The sequence below is a fragment of the Eleginops maclovinus genome, chromosome 12 (genome assembly GCF_036324505.1).
Source record: "Eleginops maclovinus isolate JMC-PN-2008 ecotype Puerto Natales chromosome 12, JC_Emac_rtc_rv5, whole genome shotgun sequence".
Lineage (NCBI taxonomy): Eukaryota > Metazoa > Chordata > Actinopteri > Perciformes > Eleginopidae > Eleginops > Eleginops maclovinus.
The window spans coordinates 27174736-27202473 of NC_086360.1; the positions used below are offsets into that span (position 1 = coordinate 27174736).

At 42.2% G+C, this 27738-nt stretch overlaps 1 protein-coding gene and 1 long non-coding RNA gene across 3 annotated transcripts in view; one reads left to right on the plus strand and one right to left on the minus strand.

The window, feature by feature from the left end:
• The window catches only part of galnt9 (polypeptide N-acetylgalactosaminyltransferase 9), a 126683-nt gene that overhangs the window by 12685 nt on the left and 86260 nt on the right, over positions 1-27738 (plus strand). The window contains exons 1-2 of one of the 2 annotated variants that reach the window (XM_063896502.1): positions 8225-9222; positions 26589-26769. In XM_063896502.1, coding sequence (XP_063752572.1) covers positions 8982-9222; positions 26589-26769 — 422 coding nt within the window. In that variant the 5' untranslated portion in view covers positions 8225-8981. Of the gene's footprint in view, positions 1-8224; positions 9223-26588; positions 26770-27738 lie in introns of those variants that run through there. The other variant, XM_063896503.1, reaches the window with a different exon arrangement.
• LOC134874050 (uncharacterized) lies at positions 665-1372 on the minus strand. Its single transcript, XR_010167017.1, has 2 exons — positions 1183-1372; positions 665-998 (listed from the first exon to the last, which is right to left on the minus strand). It is a non-coding gene; the product is annotated as an uncharacterized LOC134874050 (long non-coding RNA).

The following is a 27738-nucleotide window of genomic DNA, read 5'->3' on the forward strand; positions in this document are numbered from 1 at the left end:
CCTCAGTGGCTGTGAGACCAAGTCCTTGAGTGGCATTTTTGTATGATGACAGCCAAGCACGATAATTTTCAGGTTTATCATCAAACTCGTACAAACTTGTATTCACTAGGTCACGCCGAGCTAAATATTGTGCTAGGTGTTCAGTTGCAGGCATACTTTGAGTACTTGTTGGCTGGGGGTTGAAGGATGGAGCTCCAATATTCAAGTCACTGATCTGCGAGGTAAGAGTCTTGGGAATAACCCGCGGACCTTCTCGGGTAAATGGATTCTGGCTGACTGACTCTTTGGCTGCTGGTGGCGCATAGTCTAAGTCATAGTCTGTAAAATCCACATTGTTTGTGCTGTCGTATGAAAAAACAGGCGGCTGATGGCGTGAAACAAAGGGGTTGTTCGGGCTATAACTGAGAGTGGCATAGGTAATTGGTTGAGTTGGTGGCGAACTAGCCTTCATGGCTGTTTGTTGGACGGAGTTAGTGGAATGGAAGTGAGTTTGGATGTATTCACTTGTCCGTTCAAGTTTGCTTTGTTCTGTTGAATTTGTTTCATCCAGCACAATATAATTGTTGCTTCCTGAAACTGCTGATTCCCAGACAGCTGCTACGGCTTCAGCTTCTGCTGCTTCACGGCAGATGGCTAGTGTTTCAGCCTCAGTCTCTTTTTTCACTTTTTCTATCCTAGCTTTGGCTTCTTGCTCAGCATATTCGGCACGCACTTTAGTAGCTGCTGCTTTTGCTCGTGCACGAAGTAAAGCATTGGTTGATGAGGCAGATGAATGAAAGCTGCTTCCACTTTTTCCTGATTTATTAGATGTAGTTTCCATCTTGACTCGTTATTCAATGCTAACTTCTCAGTCTTTTCACTGTGTTGTCTTCACTGCAGTGTAACAACTGAAGCTATCCAACAAGTTAAACTCTGATGCAATAACCAGGAGTCTGTGTCGTAGTTAACATTTCACTGTTGTTTACTGAAGATTCCAGCATTACATGGCAGAGTGAAAACTGCAACAAAACAAAGTTTGACATTTTTTAACATAAAGTTCAGCTTCACATGAAGTCTTATGAAATATCCTTGTAAATACATGTAAATAAAAACGATCTTTTAAGACTATTATTACCTTCTCTTTCAACTTTAAACTTAACTTAATCTATCAATTATTTAACTTAACAATGAGTTTTTACTTACGACTTTGCTTCTAGCATCTTTCACGGTCAGGAATTCTTAAGTATTAACTGTTTTCAACAGATAGGAACTGAGTGGGAAGTAACTGATGACAAGGCAGGAAGTGGTAAGGAAGTTACAGGAAATTGTATCAAAGTAAAAGTTTGTATTCTTTCTCAATGTGTCAAAATAAAAGTCAAAATATATCGCCCTAATGGCGACACAATTTTCCTGAAGCTGGTTGTCTACTCTAAAGGGCTTACTGTGGACGGTGTAGAAATCCCAACAACACTTCCATTAAAGCACCGATTTAATTAACGGACGAAACACAGCTCCATGTGTTTGTGTTTGTATATGTGCCTCTCCAATGTACGGTACGCTTCTGGGTGCATTTTAATAACATTTCTGTATTCCTTTGTAAATCCATCAATAGTTGTTTTTTTTTCCTCAGCGCGAAATACCCACATCCATTGTCTCGGGGAGAAATTGAAAACATAAACTGAAGGAAGGCCGACGAGCCGCGGAATATCAATCAGTTTGCAAACAAGTCGGAGATGTCAGTGGAGTAGTGGCTTTTGTTTGAGGAAGACTCCGTAGCTGGGGCACACGGGGATTTAAAACAATAATCTTTGCGGCATAATGACGAGGTAATATGGATAGTCCATTTATCGTTGATTAGATTTTTTGATGCAGGGATTCATTCCCTCGGCTCCCTGTTTCATTATTCTTTCTAATTACCTGAGCCGATTCGCCCATCAAGCATCGGTACACTGGCAAGATGTAATTGCTTCTGCCATAAATCAAGAAACATTTGGGGGCCTCTCCAGAGAGCTCCTTCTCCGTTAAAGCAAACACAGAAAAGCCCGGCTTATGTTCATATTGATAAATCCAATCGTTCATTTTGACAATTTGTATTTGATGTGCTCAGCTTTCTGGCCTAATGTGTTCGTAGTGTTTCCACTTTTCATTGAAGAGGATTAAAACTCTCTCCTTTTAACTTCTTTTTTATATATCTGATGTTTTATTGACTTTAAGAGTTGGATTCTGTTGCTTTCAGGTGAAGCAAAGTTGGCTTTTACCTCCTTTTTCAAGTGCAAAGCTAAGGATGCAATCATGAGGGGTCGAAATAATCTGGAAATAGTTCCTAACGGGAAAAATAAGGATGAAATATATTGGTACACAGCTTCTCCCAATGATACATTATTGATTATAAATTGACTGGTTGCGAAATAAACAAGCCATACTAAAGTGAATGATACTAATTGACAGATGGCATTAGCATTTGTAGCTCGGATGTCATTTGCTATTTGGTTTAATTCATAAACTGCTGACATAGCGTGACCCACATGAGTTAGAAATGGGTTTTTTTTTTACCAACACAAACACACAGAGAGGCCAGCCTTATGTTTAAGTTGATGGATCCAATTATTCATTTTGACATGTTATATTTAATGTACTCAGTCTCCAGCCTAAAGAGGACATACTATGTTCATTTTCAGGTTGAAAGTAGCATTTAGTGCCTCGGGTAAAGTAGCGCTTAATAAACATTCACTAAATATGCCTACCTAGGGTATTATTCACAAATAATGTATCTGTAGAGGCTTTTGCTTCTTTGAAAGCAACAGTATATTAAAGAGGATACAATATTCAAATTTTTCAGCTCCATGTTAGTATTTAGTGCTTCTAGCCCAGTCTGCTCTGATTGGTCAAGAGCTTGGAGAAGTCCCGCCCCTTAGCCGATTTCCTATAATGTGCAGTAGCCAATAGAAGTGCGAGTGTTATGTCACAATGTTTGCAGAAGTTAATGATGGCGTTTCAGGCTTGTATGGGAGACAAACACATGGCTTTGCAGACCATTTACATGCACTAAAACCTGTATAACACACTAGGAGAGGAAAACCCCCAAAGCATGACAGGACTTTGTTAATGAGTTGGTGTTTTTTATACACCACATGTGTATGGAAAGCAAAGCCACTTCAGCTCGGTCTCATTAACATCCAGATCTGCTCGTCCCCTCTTGAGAAAAAAAAGCACTTTGCATTTGTGATTGTGTCGCCGCTGAGCGAAGCAGCAACAATTGTCGGCCAAGGTCAAGGAGCGCATTATGTCCCGATGAGGCCTCGGCTCCGATAAACATTCATCAATGTTGCTCACAAACATAAAGAATAAATTATCCCTGAAGCTAAACACCACACATTCCAGTTCTCAGGGTTATTCCTCTAATTTAGTTAAGGCATTAACAAAATCAACAGCTCTGGCAGCAGTGCAGGGGGGGGAGGGGGAGTCTGGAGGTGGAATGTGAATAAGCTAAGTTAAGGCAGACAGAACTGGGACTTAGCTGTTAGCCCGGGGGTCAAAGTGATAATGTATGAACTTAGTCGAAGCAAGCGAGCAGACAGCACTGCATTAGTGTGTGTGTCCACATATTCCCCTTTCCTGGCAGAGCCTCCTCACAGAGTTTCCACTTCTTTTTGTAGTAGCATGGCCTCTGTTTGTGCTACTTCACAGCTAGCCAGAGGATGCTTGCTCTCACTCTCGGTATGATTGAGCTTCAGTCTGACAGCCGTACAGCAGATAGGATGATTCCCGTACGGCGATAAAATTCACTCACTCACCGGTAACAACATCCAGTGTCCAGGGGCGAAACTGCTCAAACGAATCGGCTTCATGGTCTTTTGTTATGATACTTTTACGTCTAAAATCCATGCTTTAAAACAAGCTTCTCCTCCTTTTTCTTGAGTGGCAGTCCTGGAGCTTTCCTAAAAAGTTGAAGCCAGCAAAAAACGCGATGACGCCTGCTGCATATGACGGCATGTGCTCACTCCTGATTGAAAACTATTCAAAAAAAGCCTGTGGACGCAAGCCCTTCAGATCAAGTGTCTGACAGTGTCAGCTGATCATAAACACGCATAGATTATTTGCTTTGCTTCATTTTCATTTTGTGTTTGTTTCCCTCAATTAGAGATGCATTTGATGGACAGCTGCCATTCTGTAACGTGACTTTTATCCAATGGCTGTGTAGAAAAGCGAGGGAGGGCTACCACCATCGCCTGTGTGAGATGTCAATCAACCAACAGGTGCACGGCTGGGGTCGAGGGCTAGCCAACCGGTCTCCAGTCTCGCATACATTACTCCCTACTTGCTCAAAACAGCACCAGGCAGACTACCTGGATGCACTTCTTGGCAGGATAGGATGGAAACTAAGACAGAAGTAAGGAGGGGAAAGTCTGTGAAATGATGGACTTGGAGGCGGCAAATTCCCAGAGACTTAATGTGTACGCTAATGACTTCTCTTTATCCCGCATGTGGCTTGCTAGCACCTGGTCACACTGGTGATATTTTAGCTGTTGTTTTTCTCCTCTTTCCACAAAGTTCACACGGACCTTGGTGTAGCTTGTGGTGAATTAGATTATATTTATTCCAAAATGTTATGCATAATAGTCAGTGTGATTCAATTCTTCCAAACGACCTTGTGTATTTGAGATGAAAGTTGCCGTGTCCAAATGTCGGACATGCTTTTAAAACCACATTTTTTTTCAGGTTGAGCATATTTTCCTTTGTGCAAGCCGCTCTTAGTTTGTTTTACAGCCTACTGAATGTAAACTACTCTGCTTTTAAAGACGCCACAAGGTCTTTCTTTCATTAAATTCTATCAACACATCGAAAAGTACATTTCCTATTCTATTGGAATAGCAAGGGCACACGAGTTGGCATTTGATTAGCTGAAGCCAGGATGAAGTGTGACATAAATATGCTACTACAGCACAGGACAAAGCTGATGAAAAGTTATTTTGATCTCTCACTCTGCTGGTAAATTTATTCCTGCAGTGCGGTGGATGTGTGAGTGATCTGTTGACTTCTGGCTGTCCTTGCTTAATAGCATCTTGTCTGAACAAATTTACTCTGCCCGGCCGTTTGGGCCTCTTGTGAACTGAACAGTGAAGAGCGGCTTCAACTTACGAGGATACCCAGTGTACTAAAATCACTGGAGTGTAGCAAACAAAATGGTCCCCTAAAAAGCACTTGCTACCTTGGTTTTACAGTGGTTAATATTCTCTCTGAGGGTTAACACTTCTCTGTATTTACTGTGAGGTCCTGAATTGTTTCTTTTTGCATTTAAAGCTGCACTAGCCAATATTTCTCAGTGAAAAAAGTACACTTTGGTGACCATAGTGGAGTGCACTGTGCTGAAGAGACAGACACCTTTCTCTAACGCTGGTGGAAACCTAAACAGAGCTTCCAAAAGAATGATATTGGACGTACGTTCTTTAAATGTCCTGAAACACAACTCCCAATTAATGCTAATGCTAATGTTGCTACATAGGCCTATCTGCTGCTATGTGTGAACAGGCACATGTCTGCTAACATGTTCAGCAGCTTTGGAATATCAGCAATTGGATATCCCAAAAGGAGTAGATGTAATACTTTAAAAGGTTATCTTATTTTGCACAACATCCCGAGACATAAGGACAAAAAAAGAGGGGTAAACTTTTACTTTTTGTCTACTAGCATACACAAATGTAGCCCACCTTGAATAGCAGTACAAGCTAACAAACATGCAGTGTTAAAAGAGTTCAATGCTAACTTTTAATGTTGCATACAAGATGGCAAATTAGCAAGTTAGCTAGCAAATCAGGATTTGTGTGTCCTACTTACAGATTACAGGACAACTTTAGCTTAAATGCTAAAGGAGCATTTCTGATTCATCTCCAAATTGTTTTTCCTTTCAATTATAAAACATTACAAAGGTTTGACCATAAGTAGCATGACTTTTGACTGGAATAACTACTTTAATGTAGGTGCATCTGTTGCCATTATTACCACATGTGTGGTTAATGCATAGCATTACGTTTCCTGTGAGCACAGATCTGGTGAACACCTCTCTGTAGATATTTGCAGCAGCACCAGTTCTATCCTGCCTCCGTCCTCCCACTGAATATGTTGGAGAAGCTTCTGCAGAAACACTCAGTGAGATGAGTAAGGTGCACTGGCAGTGACCCAGGTTAATATGGTTAAAACACTTGAGTGCCAGTGTCTGCAGCGGGGTGCTGAATGCAGAAAACAGAAGAGAAGTTTCAGAGTTGTGTAAAGGGGGGGCGCAGGGGGCAGCGATGCTGTAGCTGCTGTATAAGCAGCTGTGCGTGGTGACTGTAATACAGATTTCCCCAAAGTCTGTGTGTTTCTGCAGACCTAGGATTAAATCGGCAACTTTTGTAATGTGCAGCAGGAATGCTAATTCAAATCTGATTACAAAGCCCGTTATTAATTGTCATACGGAGCTAGAGCTGGGGAGGAAGCACATGGGGCTACACTTATTAAAAGGGTGATGACTGTGTTTATCATCATATTAAAAGGAATGGAATGACCAGTGTGCTGTGTTGTATGATTCAACATTTACACTGCGTCTGATTGCAGGGACTTTGTGGAAAATAGGGACCACAGAAGCTCTCATGGTAAGGCTGCGTCTTGATGAAGCGTTTTTGCAGTTTTCAAAGAGCACACTTATATATGTGCACTGTGCACCTCAAAGAGGATTAACAATGAAAGCTCTTGAACCGGCTCTCAGAAAGGCAGAATTGATTTCATCTTTAAGACGTACACCATCAAGTCATTATTGAAGAGGTACGAGTATACTTACAAGGTTACGTTTGCACCAGGCGTCCTCTGACGAAGATAAACTATAAAGGTTTTTGACAGCTTCAGCAGCAAACAGAATGGGAACCTGAGATCCTCCGGTGGGTGTGAAATGGGATCAAAGTGCTTTGGGAACCCTGTGCCAAGTCTGGTTTTGCTTAATCAAGTAAAAGTACACAGAGAGATATCTCTTAGTAATTCATTGGGAATGTGAGATGAGGAGTGATTTGAAGCCTTTTTTAAATCATCACTGCATATGCTCTTTATCTCCCAGGTCCTTCAAGATATTTGCTTTTAGTCTTAGAGTTTCTACCGCACTTCAGAGACCAGTCACCAGCGTGGGCTGCGATGTGAGGCAGATTTTCTGTAGGAAAAGCTTGACTTCTGTTCTGCATATGGTTCAAATAGCAATATAAAGCAATGCAAATACACTTGAAATATGTTACTGATACAAACCATTACAAGGTGGCCCAATGCAACATGAAATGGAACCACATTAGCTCTGATATATGCTGGAAATATAAAGATGCTTTGTGTGTCGTGTGTCTTTGGTTCTTGGACTGTCGACCAGCCACCCTGAAAACACTCAAGTCTCAACACCATCTAGAGAAACTGGTCCATGCCTTTGTTTTTAGCAGGCTTGATTACGGCAACGGTGTCCTCACAGGTCTCCATCAGACAACTGCAACTCATCCAGATTGCAGTCGCCCGATTCCTCACTGAAACTAAAAGAGTAGAGCACATCACCCAAGGTCTCAGAGCTCTGCACTGGCTTCCAATAACTCAAGGTTCACATTTTAACATTACATTATAAAGCGCTTAATGGATTCAGACCACAAAATGTGGTGTATGAATAAACTAACTTTAACCTTTTGTCTGTTGTGTGAGCTGTTATTGTCCTCTCCTCGCACTGGTGTGTCCTCTATTTGTATCTGGTGCCTGTACTAAAAATAAATAAGTATAAACACAAAGCACTGCTACCTCTTCCCCCACTGGACTTGATTAGAAAGAGGTTATTGAGTCAGTGCATGTGTGTTTGTTTCTTCTAATGTGGAATTAAAGCTCCATCCAAGCATGTGATCAGTGAAATGTTGATTTCCCTCCTGAGGTTGACCATGCATGTGTTGCAGGGCCAGTTGAACAGCTTGCAAATTAAATCCCTTATACGTGGAGCAGTAGAGCTTTAAGTCGCTGCTGGCAGTGGCATTAGGAGTGGAGATGGAGACTGTTAACCTCCGCATCACGGATCAAATCGCGAAAATGTGTTCCTTACACTTCACTAACTGATACGCTGATCTACCAAGTGGAAGTATTAGCTGCTGTTTGTTTTACCCAACACAGCTCGTGCATATTCATGAAGGAGCCTCTGCACGTCAGGACGCAGCAGCGGCTTCCTCTCCTGACTGAGAGCGCGCAGGAGGAGAGACAGCATGCCAGAGCCCGGCTGCAGCTCCACATCTGAGGGGGGAAATCTGCTCTCAGCTGCCCTGCACCGCCGACCAGGGAAACAACGACAACACAAATACTAATACTAATAATAATAATGGAGTGACGGAGCACAGCGAGAGATAGAAAGGGAGAGCGAGAGAGTAGAGAGAGGGGAAACGCCGCCTTGTTTCTGAAGCATGCACATATTCTCTGGACTTGATATTTGCAGAGCGGGACGAATCGTGTGAGCACAACGGCTTTGCTATCACAGCGAGGCAGAGGATAGCCGAGAGGATGATGCTTCGACTGTTGCAGTGCATGTGCTGTACGCGGGAGACATATTGGGGCTGAGGATCGTATCACGTTGCGGAGGAATTATGTTGATCCACAGGATGCATGCCTTCCCGGGCGTCATCTATCGCCTGTAATATGTAGCAACGACAGAGCAGCTGCTTTGAAGGCTCCCGTGAAAAGCGTCGCTCATCCCCGGCTGGAGCAGAGCAACCTCCCCCCCCCCCCCCTCCCCCAGGTTCAGTGTCGATGTGAGGGAGCGATGCCCCGCTAAGAAGTGCGCTGTCCGCGGTGCTGAAGGGATCCGGCAGAGGTGCTGAAGGGATCCGGCAGCTCCTCGGGTCCTGACCTCCTCTCTCCCCGAATCCTCCTCCCGCAACAACACACAGTAAGGTGGGCAAGAAGCAGGCCACCGCACATGGACAGCTGCTGGGCTTGACTTGAGTCAGCCTGGACACTATTTCTCTTTCATGGCTGTGGCACGCAAAATCAAAACTTTGCTGACCGTCAACATCTTAGTGTTCGTGGGGATTATCCTGTTCTCGGTGTACTGCAGGATCCAGGACCGGTCCGAGGAGCTCATCCAGATGGGGCGTATGACCGACCAGAGGCTGCGAGCCAGGAATGGCAAAGTTTCCAACTTGGTGGACAGGCAGTCTATTCTGCAGAGGCTGGAGAGGCTGGAGGACGTGGTCTACAATCAGCTAAACGGTAGGCAAACGGATTGATCGTGTAAATAGCGAGGTCTTCAGCATATAGAGAAATAATCACGACTGAAAAGTACGATTTTGGGCCAAAAATAGGCAGTTTTTGTCTAATGTAGAGCACCTTTTTTCTGGCTTTAGTACTGAGCAAGGTTGGACTTTCTTCCCCGGATTTGAAGCATGACTCATGCATATTTCTGTCAGCGTGTAGCCCCATTCCTTTGATAAAGCAGTGTGGAATCAGCCCGATTCTCCACACTGTGGCTGAGTGCTGCCTCCAAAGCCTGTTAGGAAGCTAATGAAGCAGGCTGATGTGTTACAGTGCAAACAGTCTGTGCTTATTGTGGTGACAGACTTTACTAGGCTGTTACTTTAACAAGCCTATCACCCCTGACCCTATAATTGACTTGTAGTAAACTTCACATTAACTTATACTTTAAGTGTTCATGAGTTGTGTATAAAGACCCCCCCGCTCGGAGGAAACGGATCAGATTTAACAAGCTGTCGGAGTTTTTGAAGGAGAGTCTGATGTAATGGCTCTATAAAGGAATGACTGGTATTTCATTACATGGCCGTGAGTCTGTGGGGCAGCTTTGTCTCGTCAGCACAACGGCAACCTTTAAAATCAGGTTGCATGTGATTGTCTTTCTCGTTGTGTACTCCTTTGAAACCCACACAATCACAGCTGATGTCAAAGGCATCCTTCACCCCGAAAAAGTACTGACCTTGATATTTACACGTGATAGTCCAACTGTACAAGTCATTATCATTAATATAGAGACTGTGTTTAATAACTGTAGGTACGCAAACATCTCTCAGATCCATTTAAAGATCACATTGAGCTCCAGATTGCCATGTATGCACTTATATTCTCATATTTTATAAAGCAGGTGAGGAAGTGATGGTAAATAGTGTTGAATTGGTTGTTTAGATGAACATAATACATGATTTTTGATTCATCTGTACATTATCTTCAGTCCATCGCCTTGAAGTTGGGGAGATATTCCCGTCATCATTTCTCCAGAGCTCAGTGTTACGTCTTTAAATGTGCAAAACCACATTATATATTATCTACAAAGGCATGGTTTATTCTGGGGACGCTGGGGACATGCCAGTTTATAAGATAATTTGTTTTAAAAGCACAAAGAATTGTTCACTTTGACAAAGGTTTATTTGCACAAGAGAACTTGCACTGTCTGGAGGACTGTTCACACTTTCTGGGTTTATTTCTGGTGAACCAAGTGGTGCAGGTTGGACCTGCGACACGTTTAATATGGGTTATAATTGAGGAGAGAATAGCTTTGCAGCAGTGTAGCCTGGTTACTGCACTAGTTATCAATATGTATGTATTGTTTGTGGAGGTGCTGAGCAGTAGTGTTTGTTTGTTCATCTGTAAAAGTATCCACACCACAAAATCAGCCTAACAATTTAGCTTGAAATATGACAGGAACAGTTCATTCATTATCAAAATTGGGACCTGTAATTGATTCAGCTCCAGTGGAGTCTATGTACCTTGTTTTAAGAAAGCTCTTCCAACCAAGAAGTAATATTTTCTGCCAAATTCACATCTTCTAATGTACTGTCGGTGTGAATATACTTTTTATCCAATCCACATTTATTTATAAAGCACTTTAAAACCTCCAGACCAAAGTGTTGTGCAAGAAAATACAAAATCACATTTATTGTGAGTCAAAATATTCAAATGTCTCATCCAAAGAAGTGTTATTGGCACTACACATATATAAAATACAGTACTGCTGAAGCACATTTTAACCAGTTCTTAAATAGTTAGCAACAACATTATTAAAAATCAAGGAAGAAGAAGTTGAACATCATCATCAAGACAAAGGAAGGGGGAAAGACACGAGGTACGGGTACGAAGTAAACCAGCAAAGGAAGGAACTAAAATGAGGTGTGTGAGTCAGGAGTGTATGTGTGTGAGCATGATGTAGTGCCACCTTCAAATAGGAAAAGGAGAGTTGTTAGGGAACACACTACTGGGAGGAGTAAGGCTGAGGTCGACACTATCATCAACCAAATCTAATCCTGGTATTAATAGCAGGATGTATATGTATGACCACGTGTGGTAAAATAATGTGCAGGCAGTGTGTGTTTTGTGGACTGCACACAGGATGCTGGGGCTAAGTGGGATCACAGACACATCTCTTCACACTACTTCAAAGTCAGGGTTCTTGTTTGAGAATGAAACAGAAACACACACAGATCCTGCAGCGTGGGCATGGGGTGGGGTGATCACATAGTATTGAACCTCTGACCTGTCCACACAGCCGTGATGAGGGCCGTGCTTTAAACCAGAGACTCCTGAAGCCACAGCGTCTTGTTTCCAAGGTAAATAATAGCGACTCGTCTTGGAATAGCACGGCGGCGTTATGAATGATTTATAATCCGTCAGTGAAGCCAATTCCTATTCACCAGCTTACTGGACTCCTGGGAAATTGCGACTTTATCATCTGTGTAAATTACTGACACAGGCTGTGAGGGATGGGGACTCAGCAGAGGAGGAAGGTTGTGTGTGTGTGTGTGTGTGTGTGTGTTGTTGTATTTCACGCTGGTCACCAGTAGAGGTCACAGATACAGTATACCTGTTAACAATCCAGTCCTCTGAAGGTTGTTTAAATCTGAATTCTAGATAAGAAAAATAACATACATGGATAAAATAAGGGTGTCGTGCTTTTTGGGGTTTCCCCTTTCCTGTAGTGTGTTCTATAGGTTTTAGAGATGTCCCACACACTCTCACTCCACACTCCAACACATTGTACCTGACAGGCTAAGGGGCGGGACATCTCTAAGCGGTTGACCAATCACAACAGAGACGAACTTTGAAATTACAAAAGCATCAAAACTGATCGACACATTTTCAGAATGGTATTTATTATATCACTAGATTCTAATGAATGATCCAATAATGTGTACAGCGTGTAAATGTGTTTATAACCTTAATTACTTCTTGTAACGCCAGGTATCTTAACCCATAATCTTACTTCATTAGTCAGTTTGTTTGGTACCACTTTACAATAAGACTGCCCTTATAAAGGATTCATAAAGGCTTTATAATGAGGTTAGTAATTAAGAATTAAGTCGTAAACCCTTTATTAATCATTAAGAACCATTTATAAACCAGTTGTAACATACATCAACACAGGCTCACTATTTGGCAAGATGACTAGCCAATATGGGCTACCTAGCTTCCTTCCTCTTCTTCATCAGACAACATCATTGGTATCTGTTGTTCACTGAGTTGATTCTCCCTCCCATCCGTCTTGATGTTTCTTGGCATCTCTTAAGCTAGGTAGCCAATATAAGGCTTAGCAGTACAGATAAATGTGGGCTCACTATTTGGCAAGCAACCGGTCACAGTGGCCCTGTTTATCTCTCGTCTTATAAAAGCTTATTAATGATTAATAAAGTGTTCACAACCTAATTAATAAATGAATTACAAACTATTCTAAACCCTTTATAAGGGTAGTCTTATTGTAAAGAAGTACCTGTTTGTGTTGTTTTGTATTAATCATACAAACCTGGAAACTAAAAAATGTCCTCTAAAAATGTAATGAAATAAAAAGCTAGCGTTGGAATTTAAATTAGCATAGAATGGAATTTCTCAAATAAAGTACCTTAAAAATGTACCTCCATATAACCTTGGAGCCCGTGAGTATATAGTATCTACTCCTAACTGGTTGCTATGTTTGGAATGATCCAGAAGAAGTTTCCTGACAGTCTGTTTGCTCACCAGTGAGTAGTTTCAGCTTCCTGCCCTGAATCAGTGTTTGTGTTCCTCCACGATCTCGTTGTTACGCCCGAGCTTCGGCAGCTATTCTATGCTGACTCTGTCACTCTGAGTGGTGCTCGGCATCTGGCATCACCCAGCTTACAATGCATCCCCCCCCCCCCCCCCCCCCCCAGCTTTAGAGACGATGCAACCCCTCATAGGGATGAAATCACTCTGCAACACTCTTTAAAGGCTGAGATTCTACAATGAGGTCAAACATGCTAAAACTCTAATATGAATCATCAGTTTTTCCTCGTGCCAATTCTGAGTGGGTGGATTTTAGATTTGCAGGATTTTTTATTTGGTAGAGTGTAATTGGTGATTGACTTCTTTACCCTGAGCGTTGGCTGAAGGGCAACTGCCTCCTCTAAGGCTCGATAGTGTGGTTTTTTTGCATGGATTATTCTCCAAACTCTCACACGTTTGCAGGTGGAGAGTGCCACGGACGATTATGAGCTGAAGAGAGGAGCGAGCAATGCGCAGCTGGCACTGTTGCATGCCTTTCCAGTTAACATAATACAAGAGAATGAAAGCACCATGGCCCCGCTGCTGGTGTGAGTCTGAGATATATCAGTAATGACTCTATTCCATGTAACTGCAATCATTAGTTTGGGCGGCAGTGGCTCAGTCAGTAGGGACTTGGTCTTGGGAAGGGTCGCCGGTTCACGTCCCGATCGGACCAAAAAAAAAAATATGGAGTGAGCTGGTAGCTGGAGAGGTGCCAGTTCTCCTCCTAGGCCACTACCGAGGTGCCCTTGAGCAAGGCTATCTGCTCCCTTGGCGCCGGGTACCTGGCTGCCTCTCTGCTCTGCCACCTCTCTTCTGCATGTGGTTGTGTGTGCATGTATTTCCTCTGTGTGTGTGCATGTATATCCTCTGTGTGTTTAATGTGTGTCAACACAACAGAGTAGAGAAAAGCAATTTCCCTGTAAGGGATTAATAAAGTATGTCTTCTTCTTCTTCTTCTTGTTCTTCAATGTGAGCCCGGCATATTCAAATGGACGCTTTCCAAACAAGCTCCGCCAGACACGTCTCTCTTTGCACACTGGAACATAAAGAGGAGTTACTCGCCCTTACGTAATTTTTCTTTGACAGCAGCAATGTGTACCCGGAGTGCACCCAGGCTGCGAACGCTCGCTGGCTGTCACGATTCCTCCATGATTTGTCTCGAGCTCTTTAATGGCGCACTTAATCATATCCTCATATCCCAGGTCACTGGCCCTTTTTTCTAAGTCGTGCACAGACCACAGATTGTACTCCAGTGGCCATTGGGAATCACCACGGTGAGAGGAGGACCAATAACTATTACCATGTCCGCCAGCAATATGAAGTAATTGCCCATTACCTCGTTGTTTATTGCCTACCAATGGCGTGCCATGGGAGCAACAGCAAGGTCCAATTAGATCTGAAGGACATAAACAAGTTGCAGAATTCCATTTTTATAGTCGATTGATGGACGGTCACCAGACCACCAACAAGAAAAACAACGGTCAAGCTTTATCAGCGGCCCGTTCCGCACAGAAATGAGCAACACGAGGGTTATCGAGCCTCCGTCTTCGGGGTGATCAGACGAGGAGCTTTAAGCTTGTTAGCAGGCTTATGAAGCAGCGGTTTGACCTTAAGTACTGCATTAGAACCAGAAAATACCTCCTGGCAGCCTCTTACCTGCTGAAGCCCTCAGTCTGACTGGCTTAAATCAACAATACACTCAAACAAGATTAGCGGCCACTCTTCACAACGAGGAAAAAATGCATTTAACTTAACCTTTGTATTATGTTCACATTTTGGACCCTTTGGTGCTGTTTGGTTCCAGTTTACTCAGGAAAATCATGTGGTTTTTATAAGCAATACAGAAAAAGTCCCTCTCATATATCGTCCCAGCAAAATAGAAAACATCACTTAGTTATTACTGTCTGCGTGATCACATTTAAAGGTCTCGTATAATCTCAGTTTGTTCCGTTCTGTCTGGTAATCAAAAGCCCATGAAGACACAACAGTACAGATAAAATATGCACAGACATGTTTGATTGTCCGGTGAACACTGTTTTCTGGAAAGAGAGTTGAGAGATGGTATGCACCTTGTGGGTTCAGCGTTAGATTAACTGGCAGCCACAAATCCAACATTTTCGGTCGGAACATTTGATTTATTGATTCCTGTCAAGCTGCAAAGACACTTTACAAAAGATACAGCCAAAAATGCTTGGACAAATACACTGCATTCCCGCTTTAAGGTCAAACTTAAATCAGATTTGAAAACTACCTGACCTTGTTTCCATTGCCTCCCTCTCTTCTACTATTCTTTCACAACAAAATAATCCTCTTTAAAAAGCAGATATTGCTGATTGTAATAACAGGAGGCTTAGGGTCTCTTATAGAGGGTTAGGGTATAAAGGACTCTGTGCAATGAATATAAAGTCTAATCTTATTGGACAGACTGATTGCCGTTTTGGAAGCATTTTATTTATTGATTTCTGTCAAAATGTGAAGAAAAGGTCAAAAAGTATTCAAAGAAATCCTGCTAAAAAAAGCATCTCCTAGCTTTAAGGTCAAGTAGACTCAGATTACTACCTGAGCTTCATTTCATCTTCTATTCCATAGCTCTTCAAAAAGCTTCTTAAAATAGCTGATATTGCTGATTGTCATAAGGACATTTTGATGGGGATGTTTGCAAAGCAGGAGGTTCAGGGTCTGTTATTATCCAGAGGGTTAGAGTATAACGGACTATATGACAATAAAGCCTAATCTTATTGGACAGATTTATTGCAGTTTTGGAAGCATTTGATTAATTGATTTCTGTCAAAATGTGAAGAAAATGTCAAAGTATTCATAAAAGATCTTGCTAAAAGAAGCATCTCCTAGCTTTAAAGTCAAATAGACTTTTCTCGCTACCTGACCCTCTTTGTATTCTGTCCCTTTCCTCCACTATCTGTCACTGGAATTAGAAATACTCTCAAAATAATCCTCTTTAAAATCTGATACGACTAATTGTGATGGTCTTCAGTCCTGTCCTGCAACCTGTTCTCCCTCAGCTCCTCCTCCTCCTCCTCCTCCTCCCCCTCCCCTTCCTCCTCCTGCTGCTGTCATCATTCATGCATGTCACTCGCGGCCTCCTCTCCGTGCGCAGGTGATGATGGGATGGCGAGCCTCGCAGGGCCGGGCTGCAGCTCCAGATATGCTTCTTATCTATAATGCCCAATTATGGCAAAGAAAAACCCGGGTGCTGTTTATATGCTAAGCCTGCTGGGGCAAAGACTCGATGAGAAATGTCACCCTGTCTCTCTGTTTCCTGCTGACACACACTTGACTGTATCGGAGCGTTACACATCGCCTATATGTTGCCGTGTAATGGAGGCATGGAGAATGAGATATCTTCCAATAATGGTATGTAGATGAGGTTTTTTCGTGGGCAAAACAAGAGTCAGATAAGAATCAATTCTGCCCCGCCTTGAGGAATCACGATAATGAATTCAGCGGGCTAACCTGACAATCAGCAGTCAGACACAGACAATAATGGCAATCTGAGACGGAGCGAGCATTCCTCTTATTTACACCGAGGCCCGGAGTCGTGCGCTGATTACATTACTAAAATGTAATGATGACATCCGATGAAGGAGGGACGGAGAGGCGAGGCAGGATAATTGATTATGGAAATGCATTTTCACAGCCTCTCTTTGTTGTTTGTCGAGCTTTTTCTGAGGATTTTCACAAAATGTTTTACAACCAAATGCATTATTCAGACAGGAACATGCACTCTGAATAAATGACGGTGTAATTCTAATATTTATTAAATGACCTAACACAGGACGGAGCTCATTACTACTGTTTCTCGCCTCATTATATTCAGATTTCTTTGTATTTTCGTTCCATTTTCCATTTCCGAGCTTTTATTTTGAAAGAATTTCCAAGAGCTCAAGTGAAGCTGGGAATTGAACCACTGACCCTCAGGTTGGTAGACATCCATTTCGTGGATTGTACTTTGTTTACTATTGAAATTAGATTCTGATTCTTTCAGTCGGGCAGCAAGTAATGACCATGTTCATAGCTGATTAATCTGCCCATTATTTTTCCAGAGCACTCAATTAATCGTCTGCTCTATAAAATGTCAGAAAATAGTGAAAACATACCAATTCCAGTCCATGGCGATGTAAGTAAATGTCTTTTTCAGTCTGAAAATCAAAGATATTTACTGTAGTGTGAATAATAAATATGATACAAGTCAGATCTCAATGTTTGAGGGGCTGAACGTGGCATTTCTTTCTTTTTTTTAAGCTCATTATCACGAAAATAGTTGCCTTTTTTCTGACATTTTTGCACAAGATTAAGTTTAACTATTACTCTAACAATTGATCTGGTGTTTAATGCTTCATCCGCAGGTGGTTACATGTTTCAGACTTGTTAGAAACGAAGCAAATGTGTGCGATACGTACGATCTTTGGCGTGTGAAGTCCACAGAAATCCAGATCCCTCTCACTGGATGTGTTGTGCGGTGCAGGATGAGGTCTGCCTGGTGCTGCAGAGATGTTTTATACACCTCATGCTGCAATATTTAAACCCTGCACTTTGAAAACCTTTGACAGCAGCCCTAAAAAAATGTTGAACTGAACTCCACAAACCAAATATTTGTGGCTTGACCTGTTCCCATTTCATGCACCTCACTAGATAGCAGCTCTATTTTTGTTGTGCTTGAAATCTTTTGTTTATTTTTGCAAAAAAACACATTGTTGAGAGGTAATTTCCGGGGGTCTAGTGCTACAATTTCAAACCCACGGTTGTTATCCTCCTCACATGCCCGCTGCTGTTGTTGAGTGCTCGGATAAATGCAGCACTTCTCCCCGGCTCTCAATATTTCATAGATTTGTTTTGGCCTTTGAAGGCTTCAAACCTCTCCAGATCCAGTTATTCTTTTTGCCTCCCTTCTTGAAGAGATCACGGCATCCCCTCACCATTAATATTTAGGACTCCGCTGCATCACTTTGGACGCGCATAAATCCACTCTGGCTCTTAAATCATTCATTAAAAATGGGATCATCTTTGAATTTGGAGACTATCCTTTAAAGGCCAAATCAGACACATTCTGAAGGTTGCTGTATAATTCATAGCTGTTATGGGTTTCATGTATCGTGTCGGGGGGATTTGGACAAATGGGTAGTGAGGAGCGAGCTCGGAGACAGATACATATGCTCAGAACAAAGTGAGATTCAGATTGACGCCTCATGACGTGCAAGAATCCACATCGGGCTTCGGATGGGAGTGAGTGGAAGAAGCAGATGTTTCTCAGCTGCTTTTAGTGAGAAGATGGAAGTGATTAGGTGCTGTTTGGAGAGAAAACCCTCACAAAATAAAGGGAAACTTCACGGGAAAAACATATAAAGCAGTGAAGTCGAATACGGAGCAGGTTGAAATGACTGTAATCAAGCACAATTCTGAGGTACTTTTATCCACTTTAAGCTATTTTATTCTTGTACTACACTTAATTTTGAAGGAAAATATTATACTCTTACATTGATTTGACAACACTATTTACACTTCAGGTTCATATAATAAAAAACCATATAAAATAGACTGAACTATTAACTATTAAATGCTTTGATTTGACACCTTTTTAATTCTGGAACATATTTGACATCACTATGTAACACTACAGCTAGCGCTCCAACACGCTGTACGTGATAGGCTAAGGGGCGGGACAGCTCTAAGCGGTTGACCAATCACAACAGTGTCGGCCAGCTAACCAATCAGAGCAGACTGGGCTCTGGTTTCAGACAGAGGGTGAAAAGAGGAGCTGCAGCACAGGCAGTATGAGAAAAATAAAGAGCTTTCTGAACATTAAAGCATGGAGACATGTCCCAGGAGAGGCACTACATACACATATGAAGTTCTACCCCTGCTGCAGATGTTTTGCATCTGTATCTGTCCTTTAGAACACCACAGAGAGCAGCGTGGGCCTTTAGTCTTTGTCATCTGTTTTGGACCCGAACATAACAGCCCACTTGCTGCATGCTTTTATACAAAGTGCCTCCCAGGATCATGTGTACATACATATTTAACTGCAGTCAGCGCGGGGATGGAGCTCCTAATCCCCACAGACGTGCACGGTCCAGTTCCTCCTTTCTAGAAAAAGGTATTAAGAAGCTTCTATTTTTGTTTGAGAGCAATGCTTTTCGGGGAGTAAATGTTGCTGTTGCATAGGAAGCATTTTGCTTTGGATAGATAAATGCATATTCAATGTTTTTCTGACATTTCAGGAAGTGAAAGATGAAACAGAGGAAATATAAAAGATGAATCAGAGCCCGGCAGAGCTTTCTAACTACCTCAAGTAACCTACCAGGCATTATTAAAACAGGTCAGCAGTTACATGAAAACAGAAGCCTGCAGAGGATCTATTAAAATGTAACTTTACAAATACAAACTCTCAGCTATGGGATTGTTTCTGCAGGATTTGACATTTATGTTGAAGTGCTGAAAAGCTTATTTCCCACTTAGCTTTTTACTTCAGGTTTAATTCAAGTTGCTGTATATATATGTATGCTACCAAAACACTGATGCTGTGTAGAGGATGCATTTTGCTCTGGATGAAGGTATACATTTTCTATGTTTTTATGACTCTTTATGTCAGAAAACTAAAAGATTAAATACAGAAAACATTAAAGATGAACCTCAGCAGGGTTACTACCTCCAAAACCTAGCATGTATTAGGAAAACAGGTCAGCATCAACATAAAAACACAACCCTGCAAACAGTTTATTCATATTTGCAGTTAAAGCCGTTTTAACGTTACGAATACTCAGTTATGGGATAGCTTCTGCAGGATTGCTACGGACACACAAGTGGATCTGATTGTCAGACTTCTCATTTCATAATAGAATTTCCTTCACAGGAAGTGGAACACAGAGTTTCAAGATTCAGAGCTTTTATTGTGATATGCACAATAGCTTCTGGCTAGTTGTTTGAAAGTCCAAAGCTGTTCGCACAGATGCTTGGAACAGATAAAGAGAAGTAAAGTAAAACAGTGGAATAACAAATAGTGCAAGAGATACAAAGGAATACGTCAACTCTATGAAGTACTCTTCTTTAAATGATGCAGCTACCTGCAAGCAAAGACGGCAGCCTTGTCCTGCCTCCCAGGCTGATGCAGAGAGACCCTCCAGACTCTTGTCTCTGTGTCTGGAGGGACTCTGTGTTGTTGAGTGACACGGTGCCAGATGGCCTCTCCGTGACGTGAACCCCCACCCTAAAATTGTCAAAATGCCACCACATTGGTTGCGGCTTGTGCAGGGCTCGATAAATCCCTCAGCCAGTTTGCAGCCATTCAGCTCCAATTACAAATCTTCAGTAGCACCCGAGGATTTGAGGCCATCCAAATATGGTGATTACGCCGCGGCTTCTGGAGGGGCGACGCCGAGCGCTGAGCTCTTCATCGGCATGCGCTGTTTACTTACTGTCTGTGTGTCCATCTGTCGGCCTGCAGAACAGACGCGGCTCCAGCTCTCCGTGCAGGCCACACTGGAAACTTGGCTCGCACAGCAACGATCTGACATTATCCTGCGGTTTCATGGGACATTTAAACACTCAGACAATAGTCAGGTCTGCAGAGATGCATGAATAAAGCCGACAACAGGCTTTTGTTTTGGGGGCGTGCTGGGCCAAAAGCAGGGTTTGGGTTATGCATTTTTTCTATTTGCTGAATGGAAAGTCTTTAATCTTTCTATGACACGTTTAGAACATGTATTTCATGTATGTCTCTTAAGATTTACTGCACAAAGTATGAAGAAAATAAGGGTTATTTTCATATAGCAGATGACAGCTGTCTCTATGTCAAGGTTGTTGTTTTTTTCTAATAGCTAAAAGAATACATCCTTGTGGAAAACAGAAGCTGTGGAGGAGAAATTGTGTTACAATATGTGTATTTTCAACCCCCTTATACCACTGAAGTGACAGCTCCAAATTATAAATACGACCTGCTGTTAAACCTGCAGTAAAACAGTGCCTGTGAAGTCCTGTCAACACTGTAAATGACGTGTTGACAGCAGTGTTTGACATTATGTCATTCAACGCTGACAATAAGAACAGCAGGGTGCAGAAATGTACTTCACTCATCAACAACCAACAACCATTGTCAGAACAGAGTCAGTACGTGTTACAATAGAAGGCTGTATTTGTTATTTAGTATTTTATGAAACCATCTGGAAAGAGTATGCTGCTAATCCTAATTTTTATTAAACATTCATACATTTAAGAGGACGTATTATGGTCCTATTCAGGTGCATATCAGTATGTAGAGTCTCTACTTTAAAGAGTCCTCTCCTGCTGATGTTCAGGTGTATATCAGTATGTAGTGTCTCTACTTTAAAGAGTCCTCTCCTGCTGATGTTCAGGTGTATATCAGTCTGTAGTGTCTCTACTTTAAAGAGTCCTCTCCTGCTGATGTTCAGGTGTATATCAGTGTGTAGCGTCTCTACTTTAAAGAGTCCTCTCCTGCTGATGTTCAGGTGTATATCAGTATGTAGCGTCTCTACTTTAAAGAGTCCTCTCCTGCTGATGTTCAGGTGTATATCAGTATGTAGAGTCTCTACTTTAAAGAGTCCTCTCCTGCTGATGTTCAGGTGTATATCAGTATGTAGTGTCTCTACTTTAAAGAGTCCTCTCCTGCTGATGTTCATGTGTATATCAGTATGTAGAGTCTCTACTTTAAAGAGTCCTCTCCTGCTGATGTTCAGGTGTATATCAGTATGTAGCGTCTCTACTTTAAAGAGTCCTCTCCTGCTGATGTTCAGGTGTATATCAGTATATAGTGTCTCTACTTTAAACAGTCCTCTCCTGCTGATGTTCAGGTGTATATCAGTATGTAGTGTCTCTACTTGAAAGAGTCCTCTCCTGCTGATGTTCAGGTGTATATCAGTATGTAGAGTCTCTACTTTAAAGAGTCCTCTCCTGCTGATGTTCAGGTGTATATCAGTATGTAGAGTCTCTACTTTAAAGAGTCCTCTCCTGCTGCTGTGCAGGTGTATATCAGTATGTAGTGTCTCTACTTTAAAGAGTCCTCTCCTGCTGATGTTCAGGTGTATATCAGTATGTAGAGTCTCTACTTTAAAGAGTCCTCTCCTGCTGATGTTCAGGTGTATATCAGTATGTAGAGTCTCTACTTTAAAGAGTCCTCTCCTGCTGATGTTCAGGTGTATATCAGTATGTAGTGTCTTTACTTTAAAGAGTCCTCTCCTGCTGATGTTCAGGTGTATATCAGTATGTGGTGTCTCTACTTTAAAGAGTCCTCTCCTGCTGATGTTCAGGTGTATATCAGTATGTAGTGTCTCTACTTTAAAGAGTCCTCTCCTGCTGATGTTCAGGTGTATATCAGTATGTAGTGTCTCTACTTTAAAGAGTCCTCTCCTGCTGATGTTCAGGTGTATATCAGTATGTAGTGTCTCTACTTTAAAGAGTCCTCTCCTGCTGATGTTCAGGTGTATATCAGTATGTAGTGTCTCTACTTTAAAGAGTCCTCTCCTGCTGATGTTCAGGTATATATCAGTATGTAGTGTCTCTACTTTAAAGAGTCCTCTCCTGCTGATGTTCAGGTTTGTATCAGTGTGTAGTGTCTCTACTTGAAAGAGTCCTCTCCTGCTGATGTTCAGGTGTATATCAGTATGTAGAGTCTCTACTTTAAAGAGTCCTCTCCTGCTGATGTTCAGGTGTATATCAGTATGTAGAGTCTCTACTTTAAAGAGTCCTCTCCTGCTGCTGTGCAGGTGTATATCAGTATGTAGTGTCTCTACTTTAAAGAGTCCTCTCCTGCTGATGTTCAGGTGTATATCAGTATGTAGAGTCTCTACTTTAAAGAGTCCTCTCCTGCTGATGTTCAGGTGTATATCAGTATGTAGAGTCTCTACTTTAAAGAGTCCTCTCCTGCTGATGTTCAGGTGTATATCAGTATGTAGTGTCTTTACTTTAAAGAGTCCTCTCCTGCTGATGTTCAGGTGTATATCAGTATGTGGTGTCTCTACTTTAAAGAGTCCTCTCCTGCTGATGTTCAGGTGTATATCAGTATGTAGTGTCTCTACTTTAAAGAGTCCTCTCCTGCTGATGTTCAGGTGTATATCAGTATGTAGTGTCTCTACTTTAAAGAGTCCTCTCCTGCTGATGTTCAGGTGTATATCAGTATGTAGTGTCTCTACTTTAAAGAGTCCTCTCCTGCTGATGTTCAGGTGTATATCAGTATGTAGTGTCTCTACTTTAAAGAGTCCTCTCCTGCTGATGTTCAGGTATATATCAGTATGTAGTGTCTCTACTTTAAAGAGTCCTCTCCTGCTGATGTTCAGGTTGTATCAGTATGTAGTGTCTCTACTTTAAAGAGTCCTCTCCTGCTGATGTTCAGGTGTATATCAGTATGTAGTGTCTCTACTTTAAAGAGTCCTCTCCTGCTGATGTTCAGGTGTATATCAATGTAGTGTCTCTCCTGGGACATGTCTCCATGCTTTAATGTTCAGAAAGCTCTTTATTTTCTCATAACCAGCCAGTCTGCTCTGATTGGTTTGCTGGGCCAATTTTGTTGTGATTGGTTAACCGCTTAGAGATGTCCCCCCCCCCCTTAATCTATCATGTAAAATGTGTTGGAGCTCTAGTGATGTCATGATGTTCTGGAGGTAAGTAAGGAGTCTAATGGAGGTCATTTCAGCTGGGAACACAGGGATTTTCTCCATTCCAGACCATTGACGACAAACAATCTAGTGCTGGATTTGGTTTTGTTGGACATAATTCACCATTCAGCACACAGACAGACAATCTGGCCTCTCCTCAGGGGTTCATTGTGGGATAAAAGGACGTGCACGGCACCAGCTCTGCTTGAACGACCACTTCAAGGTTATGGTGCTGCTTCCATAACGCTTTAATTAGCCAGACACAGAACCATTAGGGGCTCACTTAACATCTGGTGGCTCCTTGTTGGACTTGAGGTCTCTGCAGGACGGGATGATTTTCATGCAGTTGTGCTGTTTGATTATTCTATAGGATCTTATTGACTATGGATAACATCTCCCAGTAGCAGCTTTTAGGATTTCATAACTGCAGGAATATTGCTGTTTGCGTGTCAAAGTCCTGTCTGTATTTTGAACACCAGAGAAACTTATATAACTGGATGGACAGCTGCAAAACATTCACACAATCTGCTGTAAATGATTTGTTGACAGCAACACTGACAATAGGAAAGCAGCAGGGTGCAGAGATGTCCTTCACTCATCAACAACAACAACAGAGTCGAACACAGTGACACACTACGGGAAGAGGAAAACACCCTAAAGCATAATAGCTCCTTTTAATAAGAATAAAAGTCTCAATTTCTTTAATTTTATCCAACATTGCTGAAGGACAAACATTCTGACCCTACATTAAAATCATGACCCTTAATTTAATTTAGTTGTGCATTTTTTCGGTACCATCCAACAACTGCATCAACTTGACACTCTGCAGGTGGAACAGAAAGTGTGTCAGTGTCAGCTGACTGCAGCGTCTCCCCTGTGACCTCCTGCTGCAGCTTCTCCTCTGCTGCAGCTGCTCTGTCTGTGACATGCGACAGTTTGAATATCTGAGTTTCTAAGAATATTTTGTCACTTATTTAGGGCTGACAGACAGGTTAAACATCCTGTCTGTCACAATTGCACGTCAAAATATACACCCGACACATTGAATGATGCAAACATGAGCAATTCCTTCTCCCATTGCACCACAGTTCAACATCTATTAATGAATACAACATGGCATACATTAAAAAGTAGTCTTCCCCACATCCCACAGTGCATTCACAAAAAATCCAACACATTTTCAGTAGAGATTCGTCTGTAAAATGCAGTCCGCTCCATCCAAGTGATATTTAAACCTGCTTTAATAGCTAAAACATCTCCTATAGTATATAAGACATCATGGGACTTCTTCTTCATGTTCTTTGCAACTTGAAATAATTGCATAAAAATGACTGGTGTCAACATACTTCTTTCCACTGCTGCTTAGCTGTGCACTTTCTGTTGCAGTGTTCGCCCTTGCATCACTCTTCACCTCGGTATCCATGGGCAGTCATTTTATTGACAGTGTTATGATGCGCTATGGATGACCGCTGGGTCTCCTATCAGTCGTACACCAGTCTCCTCACACTGCTGCTGGAAGAGAGTCAGCTGCCCTTCTGCAGAGTCTGTTTTCCCACCTGTCTCTCCCTCTTCTGTGTGTGTCCGCCTCCACACATGGCCATGTTTATCTGTATCATTGTGTCTCTGTTGCTCAGGCTTGCCTTGAACCAGCCCCTAAATATGCTGCTATAGAGTGAGGCAGTTATAACACATTTTCTTCGAGAAAAAGCAATGGGAGTTTACTATTGGATTTAGCAGTATTGTAGGACATTTGTGGCAAACACACGTAGGATATTTAAAGGTTATTCCAGCAGGATAACCTCCATATTAACACCCCATTATGATTGAAAGTAAAATGTTGGGCTATAAAGGAACTACAGCACGGTCACATGACTTCAGGTCACCACTGCTAAGCTAAAGGCGGCTAATGTTGGGCTATAAAGGAACTACAGCACGGTCACATGACTTCACGTCACCACCGCTAAGCTAAAGGTGGCTAATGTTGGGCTATAAAGGAACTACAGCACGGTCACATGACTTCACATCACCACCGCTAAGCTAAAGGCGGCTAATGTTGGGCTATAAAGGAACTACAGCACGGTCACATGACTTCACGTCACCACCGCTAAGCTAAAGGTGGCTAATGTTGGGCTATAAAGGAACTACAGCACGGTCACATGACGTCACATCACCACCGCTAAGCTAAAGGTGGCTAATGTTGGGCTATAAAGGAACTACAGCACGGTCACATGACTTCACGTCACCACCGCTAAGCTAAAGGTGGCTAATGTTGGGCTATAAAGGAACTACAGCACGGTCACATGACTTCACGTCACCACCGCTAAGCTAAACGCGGCTAATGTTGGGCTCGATTAACTTTATTCATCTCACTTAGAGAAGAAGGAAGGAGAAGCTAACTAAAATGATAGCTAATTTCCTGGTTGTAAGACTCAGTCCTGCACTATTTTGAAGGTGTTATGTGTCAGAAGACTGTCCCCTTTCACCTTTAATCTCTTGCCACATTTCTCCTACTTTTATTTCCTGGAATCCATCTTTTTTATATGCGTTCATATTACCATTTTTGTCTTTCGGATGTCTTAATGTATTATCTTTCTTAATCTATACACACATCTATTGCTCTTCCCTTTTAATCGTGTTTTTTTACGATCCGTCTGATTTCCTGTTTTATTTTGAAGTTTTGTCTATTTTTACTCCCTGTCTCTTCTGTGTTTTCCCTCCTGTTTGATTTCATGATTATGTTCACCTGGTGCCCCTGTGTTTTCCTTCCCTCCCCACCTGTGTCTTGTCCTTTTAATTAGTCGTGCAGTTAGCTAGTCTCAAGCCTTCACACTTTCGGTTAGTTTTTCCTTGTGCACTCTGAGGTTTTCAGGACTGTAAAGCCCCTAAACAGAATCATTTATTGGTCTACATAAACTAACTGGTGATTGATTGGTTGTGTCATTTTCTTGGCAGGTTTGGCCAAGCCCATGGGTCTGGTTGAAGGACCTGGAGGTCTTGGTCAGGGCGGAGCTGCTGCCACTCTGGGGGAGGACAGTCTCGATGCGGAGGGGAAATACGAGGAGTACGGCTACAACGCTCAGCTCAGCGACCGCATCTCCCTGGACAGGAGCATCCCCGACTACAGGCCTAAGAAGTAAGTCTGTGTCTGGTACTTTCTCCTTCCTGCTACATCTCTAAACCTGTTTCCCCCCCGGCAGCGCTGTGTAATAATAGAGAGACTTGTAACTGGAAGGTTTGCCAGTTTAATCCCTGCTGAGGTTGATCGGCTCTATTTCTGTGCAGGCACACGATGTACAGCAGGACGTTTTGTCCGGAATAGGGCTTTTTCATCAAGTGCACAGTGTTTTCTACTTCTTCTTGTTCTTCTATTCTTCTTCTTCATTTTGTCCTCCTTGTGTTGGTGAATCTCCAGGAAATGTACCGTACTAAAATAGAAGCTGCAGGACAGGGTTTGTCAGACATAATAAGCGGTGTAGGTAAATTGTGATGTTGAGGATTATTGAAATTGACAAAAACATCCAGCAGCCTCAGTCTAGGTCAAAAGTGCATGGCACACTCATGCTGATGAAGTCTTAATGCCTATTTTACATAATTCACCACCTGGGTTTGATTCCCATTAGGATACATATGAGAAAATTTGATATTTTATTTCCATACACGGTGTTATAATGGCACCCAACTTCGCTTTTTACTATTCAAGGTGCTTCCTAATGCGTTCATTTTTATTCAAGACCACTAAAACACCTGTGCTGATGGGATTTATGGAACATCCCATGGATCAAAAACTGCCTCTCATTTGTTTCCAGAGAAAAATGCAAATGTCACCCTTGTAAATTTAACGGCTTCCAGCAGGGGACATTCCTGTACACCTGATGGTTTATGACATTCATTTTTTTCCCCCGCCAGCCGCCCCCAGTTTCCCATTGGCATGTTGTAAATTTGCACCAACTCAAACTGACAAGCAGATTGAATTTGTTTTGTGCTAAAAACACAATTAAAACAACCTCACTTCTGTCGTGTTCGCCATTTCTTTCACAATCGATGCATCAAGGCTGTGAGCAGGTCAGCGTTTTTACCACCAGTGGAGAAATTGTTTTTGATC